A 22,087-nucleotide genomic window follows, 5' to 3' on the forward strand; every position below is an offset into this window, starting at 1 on the left:
GATACCTGTGTAACGGCAAGTATGATGACAACCCTATGCGTGACAGGTTACCTGGGCCAGGGGGTGCTTGAGAGCTCAATCAGAAATGTGACTACTATTTTAGGCCCATTTAAAAAGATAACTTTTGTAAAATGTCAAACGTGACATACTGGCAACCAGTCCCATTGTAGTGACAGAGGGTTAACGTTTTCAGACACCAAGTGCTGTTTGAATTACTCTTTAGAACTGCAATGAAAATCAATTGTCATGTAAGCTTACTGTCAGTAAAGAGTATTAAATTTCATCCCCACTTTACTCAACCACAAAACCTCAAGCACTCTGAAAGACTAAATTATTCATATAATCCTTAAACTAGTATTGCCTAGGCCTGCGTACTTGTACTGGATTTTAATATTATAATATTAATATTATAAGCAACAATACCAAGTATTATAGAAGAGACAGGCTCATTCTCTGCTGGGCCCCCACAGATCTTTAAGGACATGTCAAACGTACATCATGGGACAACATTTATATATGGGAGTATCAAATAGATGTTACATAATAAAGCAAAATCGCTAACAAATACAATAATTCCCACAGCATCACTGTTCTATTCACGAATGGGGACTCTCTTCTAAGGGTGACATTTAGAATAGTTTTCATATGTATAAGGAAGAAGTGAAATCCTTCTGGTAAATATTTTAGTATATAAACATAGGTTCGCATGGCTTAAAACATTATTCACACAAGTAAATATTTAGATTCTATCAGGACTTGGGGACTATTAACCAATACTGCTTGGATAATGATCTCTATGTAAACATATTGAACCTACAGACCTCACAGGAAGATAGGAGTAACAATGTTATAATGTGCCAATAAAGTTTAAACAGAAAATACCAGGAATATTTGTAGTGGATGTATACATTGATATATTTCCCTTCTGTGCGTCCAAAAGACAGATAAATAAAATGGAATAACCTTGCCCTATGGACACATCTGTACCAGCAAGTTCTATTCTTCAGAGCACCAGATATGGATATATGCTGGCCAAAATGATTCTGAAGCAGCCCAAGTAATTATGTAAAAGGCAGAAGCAGAAAAGTGTGCTCATTTACCACAGTTCTGCAGTATTGTCTGTGAAACCACTGTGCTGCTGCTAAACTGCTCGAAGAATGCATGCCCCCTTGCTGGGAAGCTCATGTCTACTATAGCCGTTTCTTTACCCACATGCAGGGCATTTAGCTACTTCTCATTAAACTCAAACAATGCAACGTAACAGTCCCTATGCTGATGCTCATATGCAGTTTTCGTAATTAGCCTGCAGGTGGAGCTATTATCCAGACACTCAAGATGATGTTGCACAGTAAAAAAACAAACAAAAAAAATTTATATATCTATATATATATATATATATATATCTCTATCTATCTATCTATCTATCTATCTATCTATCTATATATATATATATATATACACACACACATACATACACACACACACACACACACACATTACATACACACACAAAAAGAAAAAAAAACAACATTATACCAATGAGCATTTGATGCCCAAATATAAGTATAAATCTGATCAAAATTGCAGGGAAAACTAAGAAGAATAATCCTCAACAGGATGCACAAAATGTCAAAAGCACATGGAACTCATTCACTCAATGAGCGTATAAAAAAAAAAAAAAAGAGGAAAAAAATAAGACATGGAAGGAAAAAGTTTTAAGCTTTGTGTTTTTTAGGGATGACATGGTCTAGGAGCCAACTGAAATATAATGGTGCAGTCAATTAAAATAGCTTCCAATTTATAACTTGAAATTAACATTTTTTTAATAATGTTTTAAACTAATTATGTTTTTCACAAAAAGGGTTCTACATCACCCCATGAAAGTACCAAAGATGAAAACAGGCAATGGCAGATAAGCATGTCATCATGTCAGAGCCATTACAATTTGTAATACTTATAGCTGCAGTCAAATAATTCACCTCTTAAGCACCTCACTAAAGCTGTGGCCTGCTATTTTGCTCTAAAACGTACTCATCGCTATAGTCAGCCCTTGACATATTCTGGAAAACAGAAATAAGCTGGATTATTGTATACATATGACGTTAACAATAAATGCAGCAAATCCAATTTTTAATTAAAATAACACCAACATTACTATTCCTGCTATTTACTATTCCTGTCATTCCATTCCCCACAAATAATGCATTTCTAGACACCATTAGGTCACTATGACGCTTGAATATGTGGTGGCACAAGATCCCTTCTGCCTGTTGCCAAAACTCAACTATGCCTTAATACTATGCTTTTAGGAAAAGCCAACGAGATCCTGAATTAACATCTGCAATGCAGACTGAATACATGGCAATGAGACATGTGGTGTCTACTCTACAGGCCTACTAAATATTAATGGCTTATTTAAAGTGACACTGTCACCCCCTTTTGTGCATTCTGACATCTCTACACAGGTGTAAAGGGTAAATTTAGCGTTTTTCATACCTTATTTTATAACATATGTCATGGTGCTTGTTCAAGTTAAAAGTGTCCTTTCATCAACTGCAGATTGTATTAAGTGGGCGTGGCCTCACTGCATTAGCGCCACTTAGCCCCGCTCACAATGGGCCGTAAACGGGTGGGGTCTAGACCTTTAGGCCAACCTGTTCCAATGGCCGGCGAGGGGACGGGGCAAACTGTGGCATTGTGGGCGGGGCTAAGTGGCGCTAATGCCGCGAGGCCACGCCCACTTAATACAATCTGCAGTTGATAAAAGGACACTTTTTACTTGAACAAGCACCATGACATATGATATAAAATAAGGTATGAAAAACGCTAAATTTACCTTTTACACCTGTGTAGAGGTGTCAGAATGCAAAAAGGAAGTGACAGTGTCACTTTAAGTTGTAAACAGTAGCGTCATCAGAAATTCTATGAAAGCCAGGCTGCTCCATGTTTTGGTTGCTCTGTCATTTCTAATACATTTTTGTTAATCTAGCAGAAATCATCTGGCTCACAGTACAGTCTACCCTGAATTAGACACAACTGTTAAAATGTAAATTGCTTAAACTATTTTTAGCTGCTGGGAGGGAAGAAAAAATATTCCTGGCCTGGAGAAAATGATTTGAAGCATTGTGTTCATTTTGTTTATCAAGCAGCTATTCAGCCTCTAGTGGGGCCCAAGTGCTTAGGCAAGCAAAAGCTTTTAAGAGTGCCTGCAGCTGCAGTCCTGGCTTCCAGGTAGACTGCAGGTTCAGAGCACAGCTGCCCTGGGCTCTACAAGCCCTATCAGCTCCTTCTGCACAAAAAAGGAACCATGTCCATTACAAACTCCTGCCTCATTTATTTTATTTTTCAGGAAAACTCTACAAGGAAGCAAATATTAAAACTTAAGGAAGAGAAGCATATCACCGATCAGTGACTAACATATGCGCCCTGTGCTGCGGCAGACTACGGAGGATGTTCCATTCAAACAAAACTGCTCTGAGTTATGACTCATCCAATTGCACCTGCGCCCAAGTGTTAAGTACTGCCAAATAAAAGCCCTCCATCCATTTACACAACAAAGAGATGTGCCCCGCAAGGCAGCAAAGCGCTCTCCCCCTCCCCTCACATTTGTTCTTAAATGAAGGGAGGGAGGATAAAGCGAGCGAGAGAGACAGAGAGCGAGAGTGAGTAAAACTTCCCTCAATGAGCGGGGATTTTCATTACACGTGGATTTTTAAATGCAGCTTCATTTACAAACAATTTTCCTCCTTTAAAGAATAAAGCATGTTTAATTCCACAAAACACCCCTATAGCAATAGATTATCACAGCCATTAATGCTTTTTTTTCTCCAACCAAAACCCTTGCAACCTTTTTCATCAAAGCCCTTTATTCTCTAAGGATATATTTTCCAGCAAAGAGGGATCAACAAACTAGTTGCTTGAAAGCCTTCCTGATGCTAGGCTGAAGTTAGGAAAGGCTTAATGAAAGCTTTAAAATCCACCAGGGTTTCGCACTGAACATCTGACTTGGTGATTTATGCATATTAATAACCTCAGTCCTACCGAGGCAAGCTGAGCTGTACGTGTCCTCCGAATCTTAATGTCTTCAGCTCCATTGGGATTATTACAAATGTAAATTTTGAAGATTCTTGGCTATTAATCTCTGTCTGTCCTCCTGCTCAGCAACATAATGACTAATTAAACATCAAAAGACCTGTACAGGAGATCTTCTTTGACAGCTTCTGGCCCTGTTCTCCTCCCATGAGAGGAATTCAAATGACAGGGACAAGGGGACAGGAGCATATGATGGTGCTGCAAATCTAAAAAACTAAGCATCAAACGTAGGTTTAGACCTAATGATGCTCTACACTGATCAAGACAGTCTGTTTATGGTCACTGTAGAAAACCTGTTTACATAATAATTTGTATGACATAGGTTTATGGTCCCATGAAGCAAGCAGATATATGCCACAACAATACAATCAGTACTTACGGAAGAAGGCAAACCAGGGGGAACCTTTCTTATCTTCTTAGTTTGTACAGGATCTTCACATAAAAAAAGAAACAACAATATAAAACTTTGACAAATACCTAATTTAAATTAAAAAAAAAGATACATTTACATTACATACATATTTTTATTTAAAAAAAATTTCCACTCTGAAAGGTATTTCACGTCATCTTACACTCCCCGATACTTTGTTGCTTTCTTTTATTGTTGCTGGATTTACCCATTATTTATATTTACTTTTTTTTATTTAGCCAATTACACAAAGCCAAAATATAGCTGCAACCCTTGGATGTTATCAAATGAACTTGGATTACTGTACGGTGTTTCGGTAATCTAAAGGGGCCCATAAACTTTATACTAAAGGCAACCGACAGAAAAAAAAAATATACAGGCATCCGGACTCTCCAACAACAGATAAAGTCAGTGGAGATTGAGGTTGGGTGTAAGATTTTCACTGCCTGGTCCTTTTGTTTTTAAAAGGATAAGCGGGCACCAGGGCTGTCTGGCTGCGGCTTATCCCTCCCCATAGAGAATACATAAACGTTCAGCCGTGCAAAGTTTCATATGTGTAGGGGAAGGTAAATAGGTAAATAAGCACCTATTCAGTAGAAATGGGATAGCTGGGATCTATATATCCAAAAACAACCAACACCGCACTTCTATAGGGATACTATGCCACACTATCCAGACTTCACTCGGTCTGTACTGTCCGTATATATATCAAAGAGAAAGTATGGCTTCAGGTAATGGTAATTCCATTATAAGAGTCGTACCTTTTATTTTCGCAGCTTTTATGAGTGCTGCACTAGTGAAGCGAAACCTCTCTGAGAGGACTACCCAAGATTGGATTTAAAAGTGTCCTTCTATGGTGCGGTTTTCTTTAGGAAAATTGCCACTATGCATAATGTACGTTGGGGCTGAAAATCGTTCACACAAAATCTTATCTGGATAAGGGGAATGGTCCCCTCAAAGTGGTGCTCTTTTAGAGACATTTTCTTGTATTTTATCATCCTAACTGGGAGGTACACTAAACTGTTAAGGCCCTATTACACTGAATGATTATTGGCCTTACTTGGCTGATTAGCTACCGTTCAGGCTGATAATAGTTTAATGTAATAGCACATGTTGAAAGGCAATGATCAGTTGGCATGCACAATGTCAGCTGATTGGGATTTTTCAGCATGTTAAAAGGCCACTATCAGTCTGCTGCGTGTTGCTCTGTAAAAGAGTGGCAGCAGACCCCCAATGACTTCAATGGTCTGCCTGACCAATCTGCCCCCTGCCTGTGTGTGTAATAGCACAGTGCAGTGAGCAGGGAACGAGGGGGAAATGAAAACTAGGCCGACAAATCGGCGCTCGCGCCCCGGAACATTTAGCCATGTAACACGGCTTTTATGGTATACTTCACTCATTCGAGCACTAAAAACTCTAGAGAAAAGTGATCTTTTTCTTGTAACTATACATTGACAGTCTGCATGTGTTATTTTCTTATAAACATCCCAGGAAATTAAACAAAAGCCTAAACTGTTATGCTAACATACAGCAAGAGATTCACCTCTGAGGCTCCACCAGTTATATAATATGCTTTGCGTAGACCCTATTAATATGAATGACATCACAAGTATTATCCCTAAAGCTTTTTCAAAATCAAGGTCAGTAACTTAATCTGTGGTTTTATTGTAATGTATTGGCTGGCTCTTCTTTATATGTGGCAATATAAACTACAGCTAAATCATAAAAGACATGATCAGGGAATTGCCAGATGAAAATGATTAAAGTCATAGGGTTTAGAAAGACACTACACACAGCTACAGTAGATATAGTCCTATAGTGGCTGTGCTGTAATCACAACAAAAAAGAGAGAGAGGACATTCACCTCTGCAATCTTATCTATAAGAGGAGGTAAGGGTCCTTTTAGATGGTTTGATACGGGTCTGTCTACGGAAGCAAACAAGCTCCAATATGCAAAATCATTTACACAGCACAAATAATCAAGCGCCAGAGCCGCACAACGATCCCTGACGATAATCGATTGGTGTAACAGTTAGTTTAACAGCGGTGCGATCCCTCCCTGAAGCCCCATAGTGGACACATGACCAGGTACGTCATGTGTACTCAAGGGGTTAAGCTTGGAAAGATCTATAGCATTCTTATCTTTCAAGTGACAGAGCTGGTTTTGGACTTTTTTTTTCAAGAAGACGTATAGTTTCTCACACACACACACACACACACACACACACGACTTTTTGATCTCTTATGACATTTTCTAAAAAGGATTGATAAAATACAGCAATTCTGGCGCTGGTTTTAGAAGCAAATGTTTACAGTGTGTCGTGTGATATAATGCAGTGCTTCTCAAACTGTGAGGCGCCCCCTAGTTGTTGGTGAGGCCCAGCTGGGGAGTCAGTTTTTACAAAAGTGACCATGATCTGCACAGTCCTTGCTGTTTGCAAAAATCTCAATTTTTAGCAACATTATTAACTTATTTTGCACTTGCTTTATTAGTATAGAGAGCTTGAGAGATGAGTGAAAGGCAGCCCTAGCAATATTTCCAGCTTTTAAATGGACTTTCACCACAGATGGTGAGGCCCAGGCATCCTCTTGGTCAGTCTGGTGAGGCGCAAGCATTGCCTTGGTCTGTTGGATGAGGCTCCAGTAGAAAAAGTTTGAAAAGCGCTGATATAATGAATGAGCGGATGTGGCAATACCAAACATGTATAGATTTAGTTGTTTTTAAGTGTTTTACAAAACCGTTTATTATATGTAGGGAATAAAATGCATTTTTATTATTGGGAGATTTTTTTTTATGTTTTATTTTATCTGCTGATCACTGATACTTTAGTGCAGCATATTGCCTGTGGTCAGTATGAGCTGACAGGCAATCTACACAGCTATATACATTGTAATCCTGGGGGCCTTCAAAAGTCCCCCAGGATTACCATGGAGACCATCGAGAGCCCTCAACTGCGGGACTTCACGACCACGTGAGTATAGCCGCGTGGCCACCGGAACCTGTTACATGCCGCTGTCATGATTTGATAGCAGCATTTATTGGGTTAAACTACCAGATTCTCCGCTCAGGGTAGTTACGGTGAGAGATCAGCTGTCATACTGACAGCTGATCCGCCATAATGCCGATGCAGGAGTGTGGCAGAGCCTGCGCCATAAAAGGTGTATGCATCTGGGGGGGGGGGGGGGGGGGGGTACCACCGTGAAAAGGCGTACTGCTATCGGCCATTCATCTCCTGTTTACACATGAAGCAGAAGAGTGGGCGTTTTCCCGTTCCTTGGCTGATCACTGACACTTTTACACAGGCCGATAATCATGCTCAATGCCAATAGTTGGCTCATGTAAAGGGGCCCTTAGTATAGTCATAAACTGACCGACCTGAAGTAGCATCCTTACTGTCTATTTATTCATAAAGCAGGAGGCAGGACAAATTTTATTGTTCAATGATTGGATGACGTCCTGTAAGAAAGCCCTGGTGCTACTTATCCTGGGATCATGGGGGACCATTAAGACTGGGCTAGAAAATTCCACCCTATCAAACCAATCGTGAGTAAATGCCAAGCGTCTTATAAAAACTAATAGGGAACTTAACTTTACATTTTCTTTCTATTACACGGAAAGGAATATCTGTTCAGTGATTCTGTGGAAATCGTAAATAAGAGACACACACAGGAATGTGTCCTAAAGCATAAGCAACTCTAGAAATGGCTCAGTTTAAGTGCCCTTGATAATTCTCATGAAAGCTGCAAATTATAAGCCCCATTACACGTGTACATATTCAGCTTACAATAGTGCCAAATTTGTACAGACTGAAATTAAAAATGGCTTAGCAGCAAATGGAAACCAGCAAGGAACCACATAACATGTGTATTTCACTTCTAATAATAGAGTCTTGCGTTTCATGTTTACTTTATGTTTCCAAGCATCTGATCACACATTAAAATACTAAAGAGGTATACACATAAAGGAGTCATTCATTCAAAGAGGAAAATGGAACATTTATATATTGGGGGGCACCAGTAAAACTGGTCAGCAATTACCTATGGTTGGGGTGTCCTGCAAGGGCCTTCGACGAGAACCTGATGCGGAGAATGGAAAATAAGGGCTTCCAGGTTTTCCTGAGGTTGGAAGCTGCCCCGAACTACCAAGTCCAATATCTGTTCGAATCAGGCTGGTCTGTAAAATACAACCACCACAACTTGTAAGCCATCATCCACAACTTGTAAGCCATCATTTTTACAATATTTGATTAGGACAAATGTAAATACAAAAATGCAGTATACTGATAAGAAAAAACAAAACCCAAATCTGAACTCTAGGTATATTTTGAAAGTCAGACTGAAAACGTGATCATGATGGATTTCACTGCTGACTGCTAATTTATGTGTAATCTGCATTTTAAAAAAACAAAACAACAAAAAAACTGCACCCTAAAATGACTAGTACCACATTTGTGTTTCACTTGGCAGAGGGTGTCGCTTAGCTGAAAGGGTGTGTGGCTTCACGTGAAAAGGGTTGTTGCAATGCTATTTGCTAGTTAGCCTACACTTTGACTAGACCTTCTAGAGATTTATCACACAGCCTGAACCACAGGGTGATAAATCGGGAGCATATCTAGGCTGTCTAGTCTAAGTTTACTCTGTCTAAGAATTAGAGAGTATTAGTAAATCTGGGCCACTGTTTACTTAGTAGGTATTTGTAGAGAAGCTTACAATTTTAGCTATTGGAGCGGCACTCTAGAAAACGTATTTACCATCAAAATACATCTGCAGACACAGACACTACTTTCTGGAAACAAAAAGGGGCAAAAGCAAACAAAAAACCATAGTAATTTATAACATGTATACAGCACGGTGTAACTAAGGTTTAGTGTATATACTGTATTTAGAGCTTTGCCACCTCAGCAGTTCAGACCGATCTGTACACTGGGACTTTGCTTATTCACCCTAATAATGAACATCCAATGGCAATTTTTTATTATCTCTTGAATAATAAACATCAATTTAAGAGGATTAATGCTTTTTTACTGTTATAGCGTCAAATGATTCCGCACTTTAGATTGGTGAATTTAGACTGAGCCTTAATCGGGACAGGGACCAAAATTGACAAACTATCTGTATTTTTTGGGTGTGAAAAAAACTCAATACCTAGAGTAAACCCACAGAGAGAACATATAAACTCTTTGAAGATGCTGCCCTTGGTGGGATTTGAACACAGGACCCCAGCGCTGCAAGCCAAAATGTCTGAAATCCAGTTTAGTAGAAACTGTGGACACTCTTGCCTAAGACTCCAAGCAGTATGCATTTATTACACAGACATTATTAAATCTGTTAAGAGAGAGCGCATTGGGGCCGAATAACGATATACAAGTGACCCAGCATACGGTCAGATAGAACAGATTCTTAAGGATGTTATACGGATTACCCAAACTGACAGACAGCTACCTACTCCCATCCTCATCAGACACATACACAGTCAGCTCGGACAAGCGTGTATGCATACGTTCTCAATAGATAAGAGGAATAAAAAAAACGTATCTGCTAAAAAAAAAAAAGGAGCAAGGAAAAACAATGCAATAACTAATAGTACATGATCTACATCTATGGGTGCTGCAGACTCCAAGCACAATTTTTTTAAATAAGCGTAAATCTCAAAGAAAAAACAAAGTAGTGTCAAATATAGTCTAACACTTATTGTTCTGAAACACGCAAACAATATACAAAATTAAATTTAAGCCCCAGCTTCCTTTCCCCATTCTGTGCATCACTTTTGATAACCCTGCAAGAGTAATCCTTTATGATAGATTGATCACTGCTGACAGAATACAGAACACTCAATTCCCAGGGGACATTCTGTCCTGAGTTAGTAAATTGCCTAAATCACCATGACACCTGTCAATGTACACACTCTTAAGCAGATGTCTCCTGGAGTATTGGGTATATCGGACAATTGCTAAAAAGTCTGAGAAAGAACTCATTTTGTATTCTGTTATGACCACGGATATGATATAATATTTGTCCCAGTAACTATTTTGCAATGGTGAAGGAGGAAATATTACATGAGACCATTACTATTTGTACATTCACAGTACAAATCGCCAAGACCATTCTACCCCACAAAGCCAAGAAATCTTAGTAGCTCATAAAGGAAAAGGTAAGGTGTAATGAAATAATGCCTACACTATTATTTCTAAAAGTAACCAATAAATACACAGCTTAAGGAGTTTGTTTCATCATGAAAATAATTTTCCATAAGCCACATTATGACAAAAAAGTGACTTGTGGGTACATCCCGTCAATGTATTGTTGCTTTAAGTACAGTATAATTTATTTTAGGCTAGATTTACATCACACTTTCATCCAGTGTGGTGCCGATGGCCCCACTGACTTGAATGGGCAGGACTTTGGAGTGCTGCACAAAAGTACTACATGTCTGAGAAAACCCAAAATGACTACGTCCTGCCCAGTCAAGTCAATGGGGCTGTTGGCCCCACGCAGAGCATTGGGCTTACTTCAGCATCCTTTTTTTTCATAGATTCCAGAAGTGGGGACGAAAACGTGTTGTAAACCTAGCCTTAAGAAGTAAACAAACCATTCCATCCAGCTACCAAACAAAACAAAGAGGGGATCACTAGATCCCTATGCAGTCAATGATCAACAACATCTAAAAAAAAAAAAAAAAAAAAAAAAAAAGTGTATTATTAGTTTGTGTTTCCTTCCCTATACTGGATACCACTTGAGGCTGTTAAGCTACTGTGCTTTAAACCAGACAGTACAAACAGCGTAGTAATACATATATGTCAATTGTTTGGCCTCACAATATTGGTGCAATTGGAGCCAAAACTGTGGTGCAACAGACATGATAAAGGTGGACCAGTTCTCTGGTTCCTGTTTCTTCACCATAGTTTCAGAGGACAATAAAGATGATGGTAGACTTTAAGAAAGCAGCTACTAATACCAAATACATTACATTTTGTGTGAGGTAAACGCATAGAAGCAACACAGTTTTGAAAATGATCTCGCCTTAATATAAGTTTTGGAAGTGCAATTTTGAATAGTGTGTGCACTGCAGTCTTTTCAAACCAAAATCAATGCTGTTCGTCAATCCCGCTGATTTATCTGCTCATTTGAGTCAACTAGGAGATAATATTGATTATAACTGATCCTGTCTTCAGGGCTTCAACAGAAAAAGAGTACATAGAGACCCAAGAGATACCAAAGGCTGGAGACAAAGTAGTTATATTGTGCTTGTTTACTCATCTGACTACATTAGGTAAATGTAACTATTTTCATATAAACTATTTTACGTAATATTAGTACATAAAGGAGTTCTGGATACTATTACCAACCCCTGCAAAGTTCTACATTTACCTGGCCTTAGCAAGCAGAATTCCCAAGTACACAATACACAAAAGTGTCCCATAACCTAAAATTCTTAGGTGTTTTTTTTGTATTTGTTACCAAATAATTGCAATAAATGAATGGTATGTAATAACTGCCAACATAATTATTTTACCTATTTAGGGTTATTAATAATTTCCTAATATATAGCTACAACTGAATGGACTGCAATGGAAAAATACTATCTGCACTGACAGTATTTACACCAGAAAGCCATCAGACAGAAAAATCTGTTCCAGCAATAATAGTACTTTACTGAAAGTGCTTATTTTATATAGCCAAAATGCACACATTGAAATCTCTTCATCATAGATAAATCACTGTATGCACTCATTTAGTCTATACAGTATAGGCATATAATGGGAAATTATGATCACAGATGTGTGCAGTAAAAAACACAAGAACATTGCTTCCTACTGTGTGTAAAAACACATTTGACAATTATCATGAATGTCTTAATCAAATACGAGCAGTTTCTAGCTGATAATTTTTTTTAATAGGATAACAATGTTTGGCTGGACTTGAATATGACAGGAAACTAATTATGTAAGGGATTCATCTCTGAGCTGGCTCTAGTAAGTCTCAATAAAACTATAAAAGCTAGATTAGGGTACATGATTATCATAAAGAGGAGGTCCTAGATCTCCCTATAAGCCAGAAAAGGTGAATCATTGTGTATGAAGACACCTCTTTTCCGCAGCTCTATAGAGAATGAATGGAGCTGCGGGTCATGCGTCGATCCATGCCTCCATTCATAACAAAGGAGCTGGAACGCAGATGTAGAGATCCCTGGGAGACACTGAGATCAGACCGCCGGCAATCTCATACTTGTCCCCTGTCCTGTGGATAGGGGACAAGTTTAAATCGTAAAACCCCTTTAAACACTTGTGAATGGCCTGAGAAAATAATCCAAATTTGTTCTATGGCTATTCAAAGATAATTGCAAATCCCATGAAAAAACACTGGTATGCCACTAAAGTAGAGAATGTTACAGCGTACCTGTCACAGTGAGGCCTTTTAAACTTCCGCGTGCAGGCACAACTGCCAATGTAAGCAGTTTTGCAGCAAATTCGCTGTGATACCCGGTACCATTACAGTCTATGGCCCTGCATTCTTGCAGCGCATTTTCATTCTACCGCAAGAATGTAGTGACAGCCATATTTAACTGTTAAGCTTACCTACTAAATGCCCTGCTCAGCCGATCAGTAACTGCAGCGTGACAGCTCAGTGATTGGCTGAGCGGTGGTCAGCGAGCAGGGACCCGAGGGAGTGCGGGTAGGTAAGAGTTTGCTTACATTCTCACAGCAGAAAGAAAATCCAAGAAAGCAGGGCCATATTATTGCTGCAGATTTTGTGAAAAGTGCAGCGTGAAATCCATTGTAATCTCGCTACGTGTGAATGCAACCTGGTTGCATTCTGGTTTAAAAATATGAAAAAACCCTCCCCCCCCAATAAGATGCTTCAGGATAGAAAAAAGTGAAAGAGACACACACATACATATACTATATATAATATATATATATATATATATATATATATATATATAAAATATATATATATATATACACACACACACACACACAAAATACAGACCTAGAGAAACAGTAGAAACTGCACCTCACACCAATGGCTTGCATTAGTGCCTCTTAGCTAAAAACCAACGCCACAATGTTGGGTATATAATTTGATCAAACCTTATTGCCTTATTTATCTATATATACACATGTATATATATACATATACAGATAGAAAATAGCTGAAAAAGAAAAAAAAAGATAGAAAATAGAAAACAAGCCGCATGTCCAATTTCAATGTGGCGGGTGCTCAGGGAATAGGTCCTCAGGCCAAGGATGCCGCAAATAGAAGATGGAGAGTCCACAGCACACCAGCTCAGATAGTACATGAAGTGTATTTTATTCCAAAGATGGTGAACAAACAGATGCAACGTTTCAACAACCTCTTGTTGTCTTTCTCAAGCATGCTTGAAAAAGACAACGAGAGGTTGTTGAAACGTTGCATCTGTTTGTTCACCATCTTTGGAATAAAGTACACTTCATGTACTATCTGAGCTGGTGAGCTGTGGACTCTCCATCTTCTATATACATACACACACACACACACACACACACACACACACACACAAACAACTGTGTCAACAAAGATAACACACCAACATACTGGTAGAAAGAAAACTGCCCCACAATGCCTATCCTGTAGCCTTAGGGCCCTATTACACCAACAGATTATCTGACAGATTTTTTAAGCCAGAGCCAGGAATGGATTTCAAAAGAGGAGAAAGCTCAGTCTTCCTTTATTACATGTTCTCTGTTTATAGTCCATTCCTGGCTTTGGCTCAAAAAAATCTGGCAGATAATCTGTTAGTGTAATAGGGCCCTTAGGCTGCATTCACATGTTCTGTGTTTTGTTTGTGAAACATGGAGTAAATTAAAGGTCCTGGACTGTTTCCCCGCACGGCATGATGTATCAGTATCATGCCGGGAGCGGGAAAACAGTTTGCATCTCCCTGCCACTGCAGTTTTTCTGCCAAAGCCAGAAGTGGATTTAAATGGGATGGAAAATATAAAGCAAGGACTTTTATGGTGTGTTTACACAGGCAGATTTATCTGACAGATTTTGGAAGCCAAAAACTGGAATGGATTTGAAAAAAGGAGAAATCTCAGTCTTTCCTTTATGAACCGTTCCCTGTTTATGATCTGTTTCTGGCTTTGGCTTAAAAAATCTGTCAGATAAATCTGCCTGTGTAAACGCACCATTACTTTTCTTTCTTGTTGGATGCACTTTTGGTTTTGGCACAAACTGCCATGTATAAAACCCTGAATATAGCCATAAAAACACACACACACACACACACACACACACACACACACACACACACACACAGAGCAGCCTTTAAGTCCTTTTACACAGTGTTGGATTGCAGCAATAAAGCGCCAAACTTTGTAAATGGCGATTGTTTGCTGTGACTACACACAAGGCACAATTAAAGGACAACTCCCGCGGGACCCCAAAAAAAAAAAAAAAAAACACAGACACACACAGACACCATACTCACCATCTCTCCGGTGACGATCGCCACTCGATTCGCCCGCCGTCCGCCTCTCCGTCGCCGCCTTCCGCCATCCAGCAATGTCTCCAACTTCCGGGTCCAGGGGATGGAAAAGGCTGCCAGTGCGCTTGCGCACCGGCAGCCTTTTCATTGGCTGGAGCGCATCACATGGCTTCCAGCAAGCTCAGCCAATCAGGGCTGAGCAAGCTGGAAGCCATGTGATGCGCTCCAGCCAATGAAAAGGCTGCTGGTGCGCATGTGCACCAGCAGCCTTTTCATCCCCATTCACTTTGCATGAAGACGCCGAGGAGGAAGAAGACCCGGACCGCCCCTCGGCTCTGACGTCGTCGTCACCAGATGCCGCCCCGGAGAAGAGGACCGTGACGATCGTAATAGGTAATGTATACATTCCTTAACTTCCGGGGTGGGGGGTCGGGGGTCCGAAAGTGGGGGAAGGGGGCCAGGCCGGGTATTTAACCACATTACAAAGTTATATAACTTTGTAATGTGTGTTAAATGAGCAAAAAAAAATTTTTGTGGGAGTTGTCCTTTAATCGTGCAGCTAGGCCACATGGAATATCTCTCCGTTAGTGCTGCCCATTCACTGCATCTTTGCCAGCTACACATCACCGCTCACACCGCAAGGTGCAGCAGACAACGTAGCACAAAAGAGCCTATTAGGCAATGACTGAGTGTTTATCATCTGATTGCTGGTCTTTTTACATGAACTGGCTGTCAGGGTTCCTGGAAACATTCATTTGCCCAATGACTGACATGTGTAAAAAAGCCTTTAAACTCATCAAAAAGATATAAAAGATTACACTGGTAAAAAAAAGTACTGCTGAATACAGAATGCTCAATATAAATGACAATGGGGATCCATCTTACTACAGGACCTTTTCTCAGGTCCAGGATATGGTTTATAGCCAGAATTACTGAAGATGAATTTATTAGGTCTTTCTTGCTTCAATCTGTCCCACAAAACAATAAGACATGCTGCCAAACGTGACCAGCTGACTAGCAGCAGTAAGTTTCCACCAGTCCTGAACACTGAACTTTTTAAACATTGCCCAGATTTGTGAAATGTAGGACATTTTTTCACATTTTAATGTAAATCTTCTTAACAATGAAATTGTATAGCTAAGTTGGCAATTATGAGCGTGGTGTTTAAATGATCCAATACTACGAGTCTCATTAGATTGTGAAGTGAAATACAGTTGTTACAATTTCAAGAACAAAAGAATGGTGAATGAGTAATCAATAGCAACTGGCAGAAAATGAGACGTTAATTATGATCCTCTCTGGTGTTTTGTCTCAGACAAGGTTTCATTAAGAGCTTTGTGCTAACCTGTAAGCATTCAAGTCATCCTGTGGAAATCTGATCACACATTCATTCCACACTTGTATAGCTATACAAAAAAAACCAAAAAAAAAAACCCATATTCATGTGCTGTGCATGTGCAATGGGTCACTTTAGCTATGCGGATCATTAATAAGTCAAATACAGACTTTCTCCTATTGGCGAGTTATTTTTAATCATCTGAACATGAAGCATGCAGAATGTTTAACAGGATGACGACACTCATTCATCAAATGCATCTGGTCAGGGGAATCTAACTAATCTGGCAAGTAAGACTGGGAAGAGACTACTTTCTAGGGTACCAGGCTCTGAAAGTGCTTAACACCATAAACCAATAAAAGGCAAAACAAAGATTCTAAAAAAATAGTGTGTGTGTGTGTGTGTGTGTGTGTGTGTGTGTGTGTGTGTGTGTGTGTGTGTGTGTGTGTGTTCTTCACAACATCTAAAAGAAACACACACACCACATGGCCCCATCACTGAAGGATGTTCTTTTGGTACACAATAGGGGAGATTTATGAAAGGGTGTAAATATACACTTGGTGTATATTTACACCATTTTTATAAATCTAATCCATAATGTTTATTTTGCTAGATATAAATAAATATTTTATTAAAACCCCTGATATACATCAATTATTTTTGGTACATTTTCTTTAAACATTTTACCTTAATTGAACAGCTTTTCCTGGTGCACAGTATTATACAAACAAATGCTTGGTCCAATAACCTATAAATTCACAAATCCACACTGATTGACAATTGAGATGATTCACAAAAAGTGTAAATTGTGAATTCTCCCAATCTATTTGTAACTCACCTGAAATTACCACGGCAATAATCCCTGATTTAGGGTACATGTACACAGGTGGGTTAAGTGTTATTTCAAACTGAGATTCACAACTGCTTGTTTGCCAATTGTGTAAAGACATCTTTAAATGGAATATCTCACTTCTGACATGATGATCCTCACTAAGTGGCATTAATTATTTTTATGGTAGTACGCTTGATATAATAAATTATTCTCTTATCGTTGGCCTTCCACATATTTAAACACTAGCCAATAATTGTCATGTTCACTCAGAAACAAGCAAATCTTAACAATACTTGCTGAGTGTAAATGGGCATTTAGCTAGACACTATGTAACTGTTGATTTGTGAAGTTACTTAGGATATGTTCACACAGATTTCAGTATGTATTCTGCGTTAAATCCACCATAAACCACTTCCTAGTCATTTAAAAGAGAAATCAGTCTGTGTGTTCAAACATGGAATTATTTTCAAATCTACTGGTGCCAGAAAGTTATACAGATTTGCATCTTTCTATCCCATCCTTCAAGTTACAAAAGTTAATTTTGGATATAGGTCAAGAAAAAGTTATTTTACTGTTATATCAATTATTTATCTTTCTGCTTAAGTGGACTATAGAACATTTGTGGAAGGCAAAGCAGAATCTTTGTAACATGCATGTAAAAGGACTTTCTTTTTTCCACAGGAAAGAATGATGAAAGCCTACAGCTATTTCAAACATACCAGCCAGATGGAAGCTACAAGCCAAGTGCCTGGCAACTTATTCACCAATATGGCAAGTGACCAAGAGAACAAACCAAAACTAGACCTGCACTTAAATGGCCGCAATGTGTAATGATAACTCTTAAAGTAGGTTGTTAGTCCAAACCATCTTGCATGGGTGTCATGATACAATGGAATGGGATTTAATTTCAGCATGGCCTTTTACCACAGATGGTTAGGCATTGCCATTGTAATTTACCTGGAGAACCCAATAGAAAAAGTTTTACAAGCCTTAAAGGAAGATATTTTTCCACTCTTAAAAATTAGCTATAGAAAGGGAATGTGGTGTACTGTAAAAAAAAAAAAAAAAAAAAAAAAGAATAAGAAAAAGTGTACCCTCCACTCATCCCTCTATTTCCCCTGCAAAAGTGCTGCTATGATACAACACAGTGCCATCCAATCCTCTGAATGTGCGCCATGTAGTGCCACATTTCCCTTGCAGCTTATCACTGAGGATTTTATTATCGGCCCCACAATCATCAACAGGTCCTAATTTAGAAGAGAGGCCTTCCAGACAGCACACACTCTTATTTTTCAAAGGCTATACTTGAATGAATAGCATTTGTAATGGAACTGCTTCTTCAATACATATTAACATATAACACAAAATATATTAAAAACAAAAAATGGTTATCCTGTTTTAGAAAGAATCTACTCCCAACAAAGTAAATAATGTTAACTGATTGATTTGAATGTTGAAAACTATGTTTCACAAGCACTTCAAAGTATTCATTCACAAAAATGATTCATACTGTGACTAGCTAGCTTGGCATGAAAAAGGTTTGCACAAGCAAGACCTCAGTTTATCTCCACTGACAGCTCTCTATGAAGTGCAACATGTGTTTTGAGGGAAGCAAGTTTTCTTGTAAAGTAAAATAGAAAATGTGTCTATATAAGAGCGCTACACAATGTTAAAAAAAAACAAAAAACTTACCAGTATCAATGGGAGCTGCTAAATGTCTAGACTACCAAACTCCCTCATTTAATATAACATTTGTGTGTGCAAGACGCATTAGTAAAAGTAGAGAACCTTCAAAGAGAATTTTTTTTAATAATTTCCCACTTTCAAATGATACTGCAATTCTGTTCCAAAAACTAGTGCTGTTTCTTCAGACCAGCTAGATTACTAGTAGAACGAACATGCATGTAGAAGTGTAAGTAGATGAAGGGAAATAACACAAATTAATTAGCAAAAATCATTTAATGTAAAGCCACATGGGGATGTTTAGGGACAGAGGAATGACTGCTGGCCTTGACTCTTGGCACAGACAAACACTTATGATGTAAAAGGTTCATCCTCAAGGAAACACACCAAGAAAAATGTATACGCTGTCTAAGGCCGGGTTTACATATGTCCGGCGGTGCGGCGGCGTTTCCCTCCGGCGCATGAGAAAAGCGCCGGAGGGAAACGCATCTTTGAACTGATCCCATTGTTTTCAATGGGATCGTTCAAAATGTGCGGCGGGAAATAGTGGCCGCCGCATCGCCGGACCGTCGGTGCGTTAGGACGTATCTTGCAGCGTCCTGGCGGACCGCCGCTCCGGTGATGCGGCGCCGCACCAATACAATCGAATAGAGCGCCGGATGCCTCGCCGGGCAGGACGCATGCCGTTCGGCTCTGGCATCCGGCGTTCAGTCAAATAGTAGTACAAAATAAACATATATCTCCCCCTGTGTGCTCTCCCCCTCCCCTATAGTCCCCCCTTGGTCCCCCAGTAGTATATCACCCCCGTTTCTCCTCCAGTAGTATATAGCCCCCCTGTTGCCCCCCCAGTAATATTTAGCTTCCCTGTGTGCTCTCCCCCAATTAGTATACAGCATTGCTGTGCGCTCTCCCCCAATAGTATATAGCCCCCCATGTGCGCTCTCCCCCTCCCATATAGCCCCCCTGTGCGCTCTCCCCCTCCCATATAGCCCCCCTGTGCGCTCTCCCCCTCCCATATAGCCCCCCTGTGCGCTCTCCCCTTGTAGTATATAGCCCCCCTGTGAGCTCCCCCAATTTAGTATATAGCCCCCGTGCGCTCCCCCGCAAATCCCATTGAAAATGACAGGAAAACATACTGGGGAAAAAAATTTCAACTGATGAGCGCAACTTGTGACAACTGATGACAACTGATGGAAACTGATGGCAACTGATGGTTTTTAATGAAAAGACGGATAGAAAAACTGATGACAACTAATGCATTTTTGGCATCAGTTGTGACATCAGTTGTGGTCAGTTTTTAGGCAAAAAACGCAACTGATGCCAACTTATATATGTAAACCCAGCCTAATACTTAACAGGACCACACTGTGCGGTGCATGACACAAGTATATAGAGACTTCTTTGATGTTGTTTTAATTCCAGACTAAGATCAGATCCTGTATACATGTTTTGCCTCAGGTGTCCCTTTAAGTTGGTCACATCTCTGTGCAACTGCATGTTATCAATTGGTGTCTAACAACACACATTATTGCCTGGGGGAATACTTACTACAGGGTGTCTTAGGCTACGTTCACATCAGCGTTTGACCATCCGGCACCATTCAGTCTACCTTTTCCGTTTTGGAGTAAGCAAAACAGAAACTGTCGGATCCGTTAAAATCCCCATAGATTCCCATGATATTTTAGTGTGCTCCGTTTGCCCTAATTGTGCTTCGTTTGCATGAAATACGTTCAAGATCCGTTTTTTTTTGAACGGAAGAAAAAATTGCGTTTGCAGTATTTTTCTTTCTGCTTAAAAAAACGGATCACGAACGGAAAGTGCACTTCCGTTTTTCTTTGACAATGAGGACGGATCTAAAACGGAAGGTATTTCCGTTCACATCTGTTTTTTTCATCCGTTTTTTGCATTGAGCATGTGCAGAAGCAGCAAGAAACCAAAGAAGAAAAATAAACGTATAGAAAAACGGATGCTGACTGATGCAAACGGATGTACAAAAGTCCGTTTTTTTTAAGCCAAAATACAAACGGACCATTAAAAAAAGATGAACATTTTGCAATCCGTTTGCATCAGTCTTCACATCAGTTTATGCTCATCCGTTTAATTAATATAGACGGATCCATTAGAAACAAAGAAAAACGCTAGTGTGGCCGAGCCCTTAGGCCGGGTTTACATATGTCCGGCGGTGCGGCGGCGTTTCCCTCCGGCGCAGGAGAAAAGCGCCGGAGGGAAACGCATCTTTGAACTGATCCCATTGTTTTCAATGGGATCGTTCAAAATGTGCGGCGGTGAACTAGTGGCCGCAGCATCGCCGGACCGTCGGTGCGTTAGGACGCATCTTGCAGCGTCGTGGCAGACCGCCGCTCCGGTGATGCGGCGCCGCACCAATTCAATCGAATAGAGCGCCGGATGCCTCGCCGGGCAGGACGCATGCCGTTCGGCTCTGGCATCCGGCGTTCAGGCAAATAGTAGCACAAAATAAACATATATCTCCCCCTGTGTGCTCTCCCCCTCCCCTATAGTCCCCCCTTGGTCCCCCAGTAGTATATCACCCCCCCCCCCTGTTTCTCCTCCAGTAGTATATAGCCCCCCTGTTGCCCCCCAGTAATATTTAGCTTCCCTGTGTGCTCTCCCCCAATTAGTATACAGCATTGCTGTGCGCTCTCCCCCAATAGTATATAGCCCCCCATGTGCGCTCTCCCCCTCCCATATAGCCCCCCTGTGCGCTCTCCCCCTCCCATATAGCCCCCCTGTGCGTTCTCCCCTTGTAGTATATAGCCCCCCTGTAAGCTCCCCCAATTTAGTATATAGCCCCCGTGCGCTCCCCCGCAAATCCCATTGAAAATGACAGGAAAACATACTGGGGAAAAAATGTCAACTGATGAGCGCAACTTGTGACAACTGATGACAACTGATGGAAACTGATGGCAACTGATGGTTTTTAATGAAAAGACGGATAGAAAAACTGATCACAACTGATGCATTTTTGGCATCAGTTGTGACATCAGTTGTGGTCAGTTTTTAGGCAAAAAACGCAACTGATGCCAACTTATATATGTAAACCCAGCCTTATTGGTTTCAGTGACTGAAAGACCAGAAATATGTCTACACCAAAAAAACTACTTTGAATCATGTCTGCAGTCTCAATAACCCCTGGAAATATTAAGGTGCATTCACACGTTCTGTGCAGTAATTATGGACGATGTACAACAGAATGGACTTTGGAGTTGGTGTCAATACAGTAGCGCAAAGATTTGAAGAGTTTCAGAG

General features: G+C 40.1%; 1 protein-coding gene across 5 annotated transcripts in view; it reads right to left on the reverse strand.

Moving 5' to 3' along the window:
* Window positions 1–22,087, reverse strand: part of TCF12 (transcription factor 12) — a 169,792-nt gene that overhangs the window by 38,572 nt on the left and 109,133 nt on the right. For all 5 annotated transcript variants that reach the window (XM_069982394.1, XM_069982387.1, XM_069982372.1 and 2 more), the window contains exons 7-8: window positions 8,540–8,675; window positions 4,472–4,524 (exon numbers count right to left, since the gene is read on the reverse strand). In XM_069982394.1, the coding sequence (XP_069838495.1) occupies window positions 4,472–4,524; window positions 8,540–8,675 (189 nt within the window). The remainder of the gene's footprint in view (window positions 1–4,471; window positions 4,525–8,539; window positions 8,676–22,087) is intronic.

Source organism: Dendropsophus ebraccatus, chromosome 1, assembly GCF_027789765.1.
Source record: "Dendropsophus ebraccatus isolate aDenEbr1 chromosome 1, aDenEbr1.pat, whole genome shotgun sequence".
NCBI lineage: Eukaryota > Metazoa > Chordata > Amphibia > Anura > Hylidae > Dendropsophus > Dendropsophus ebraccatus.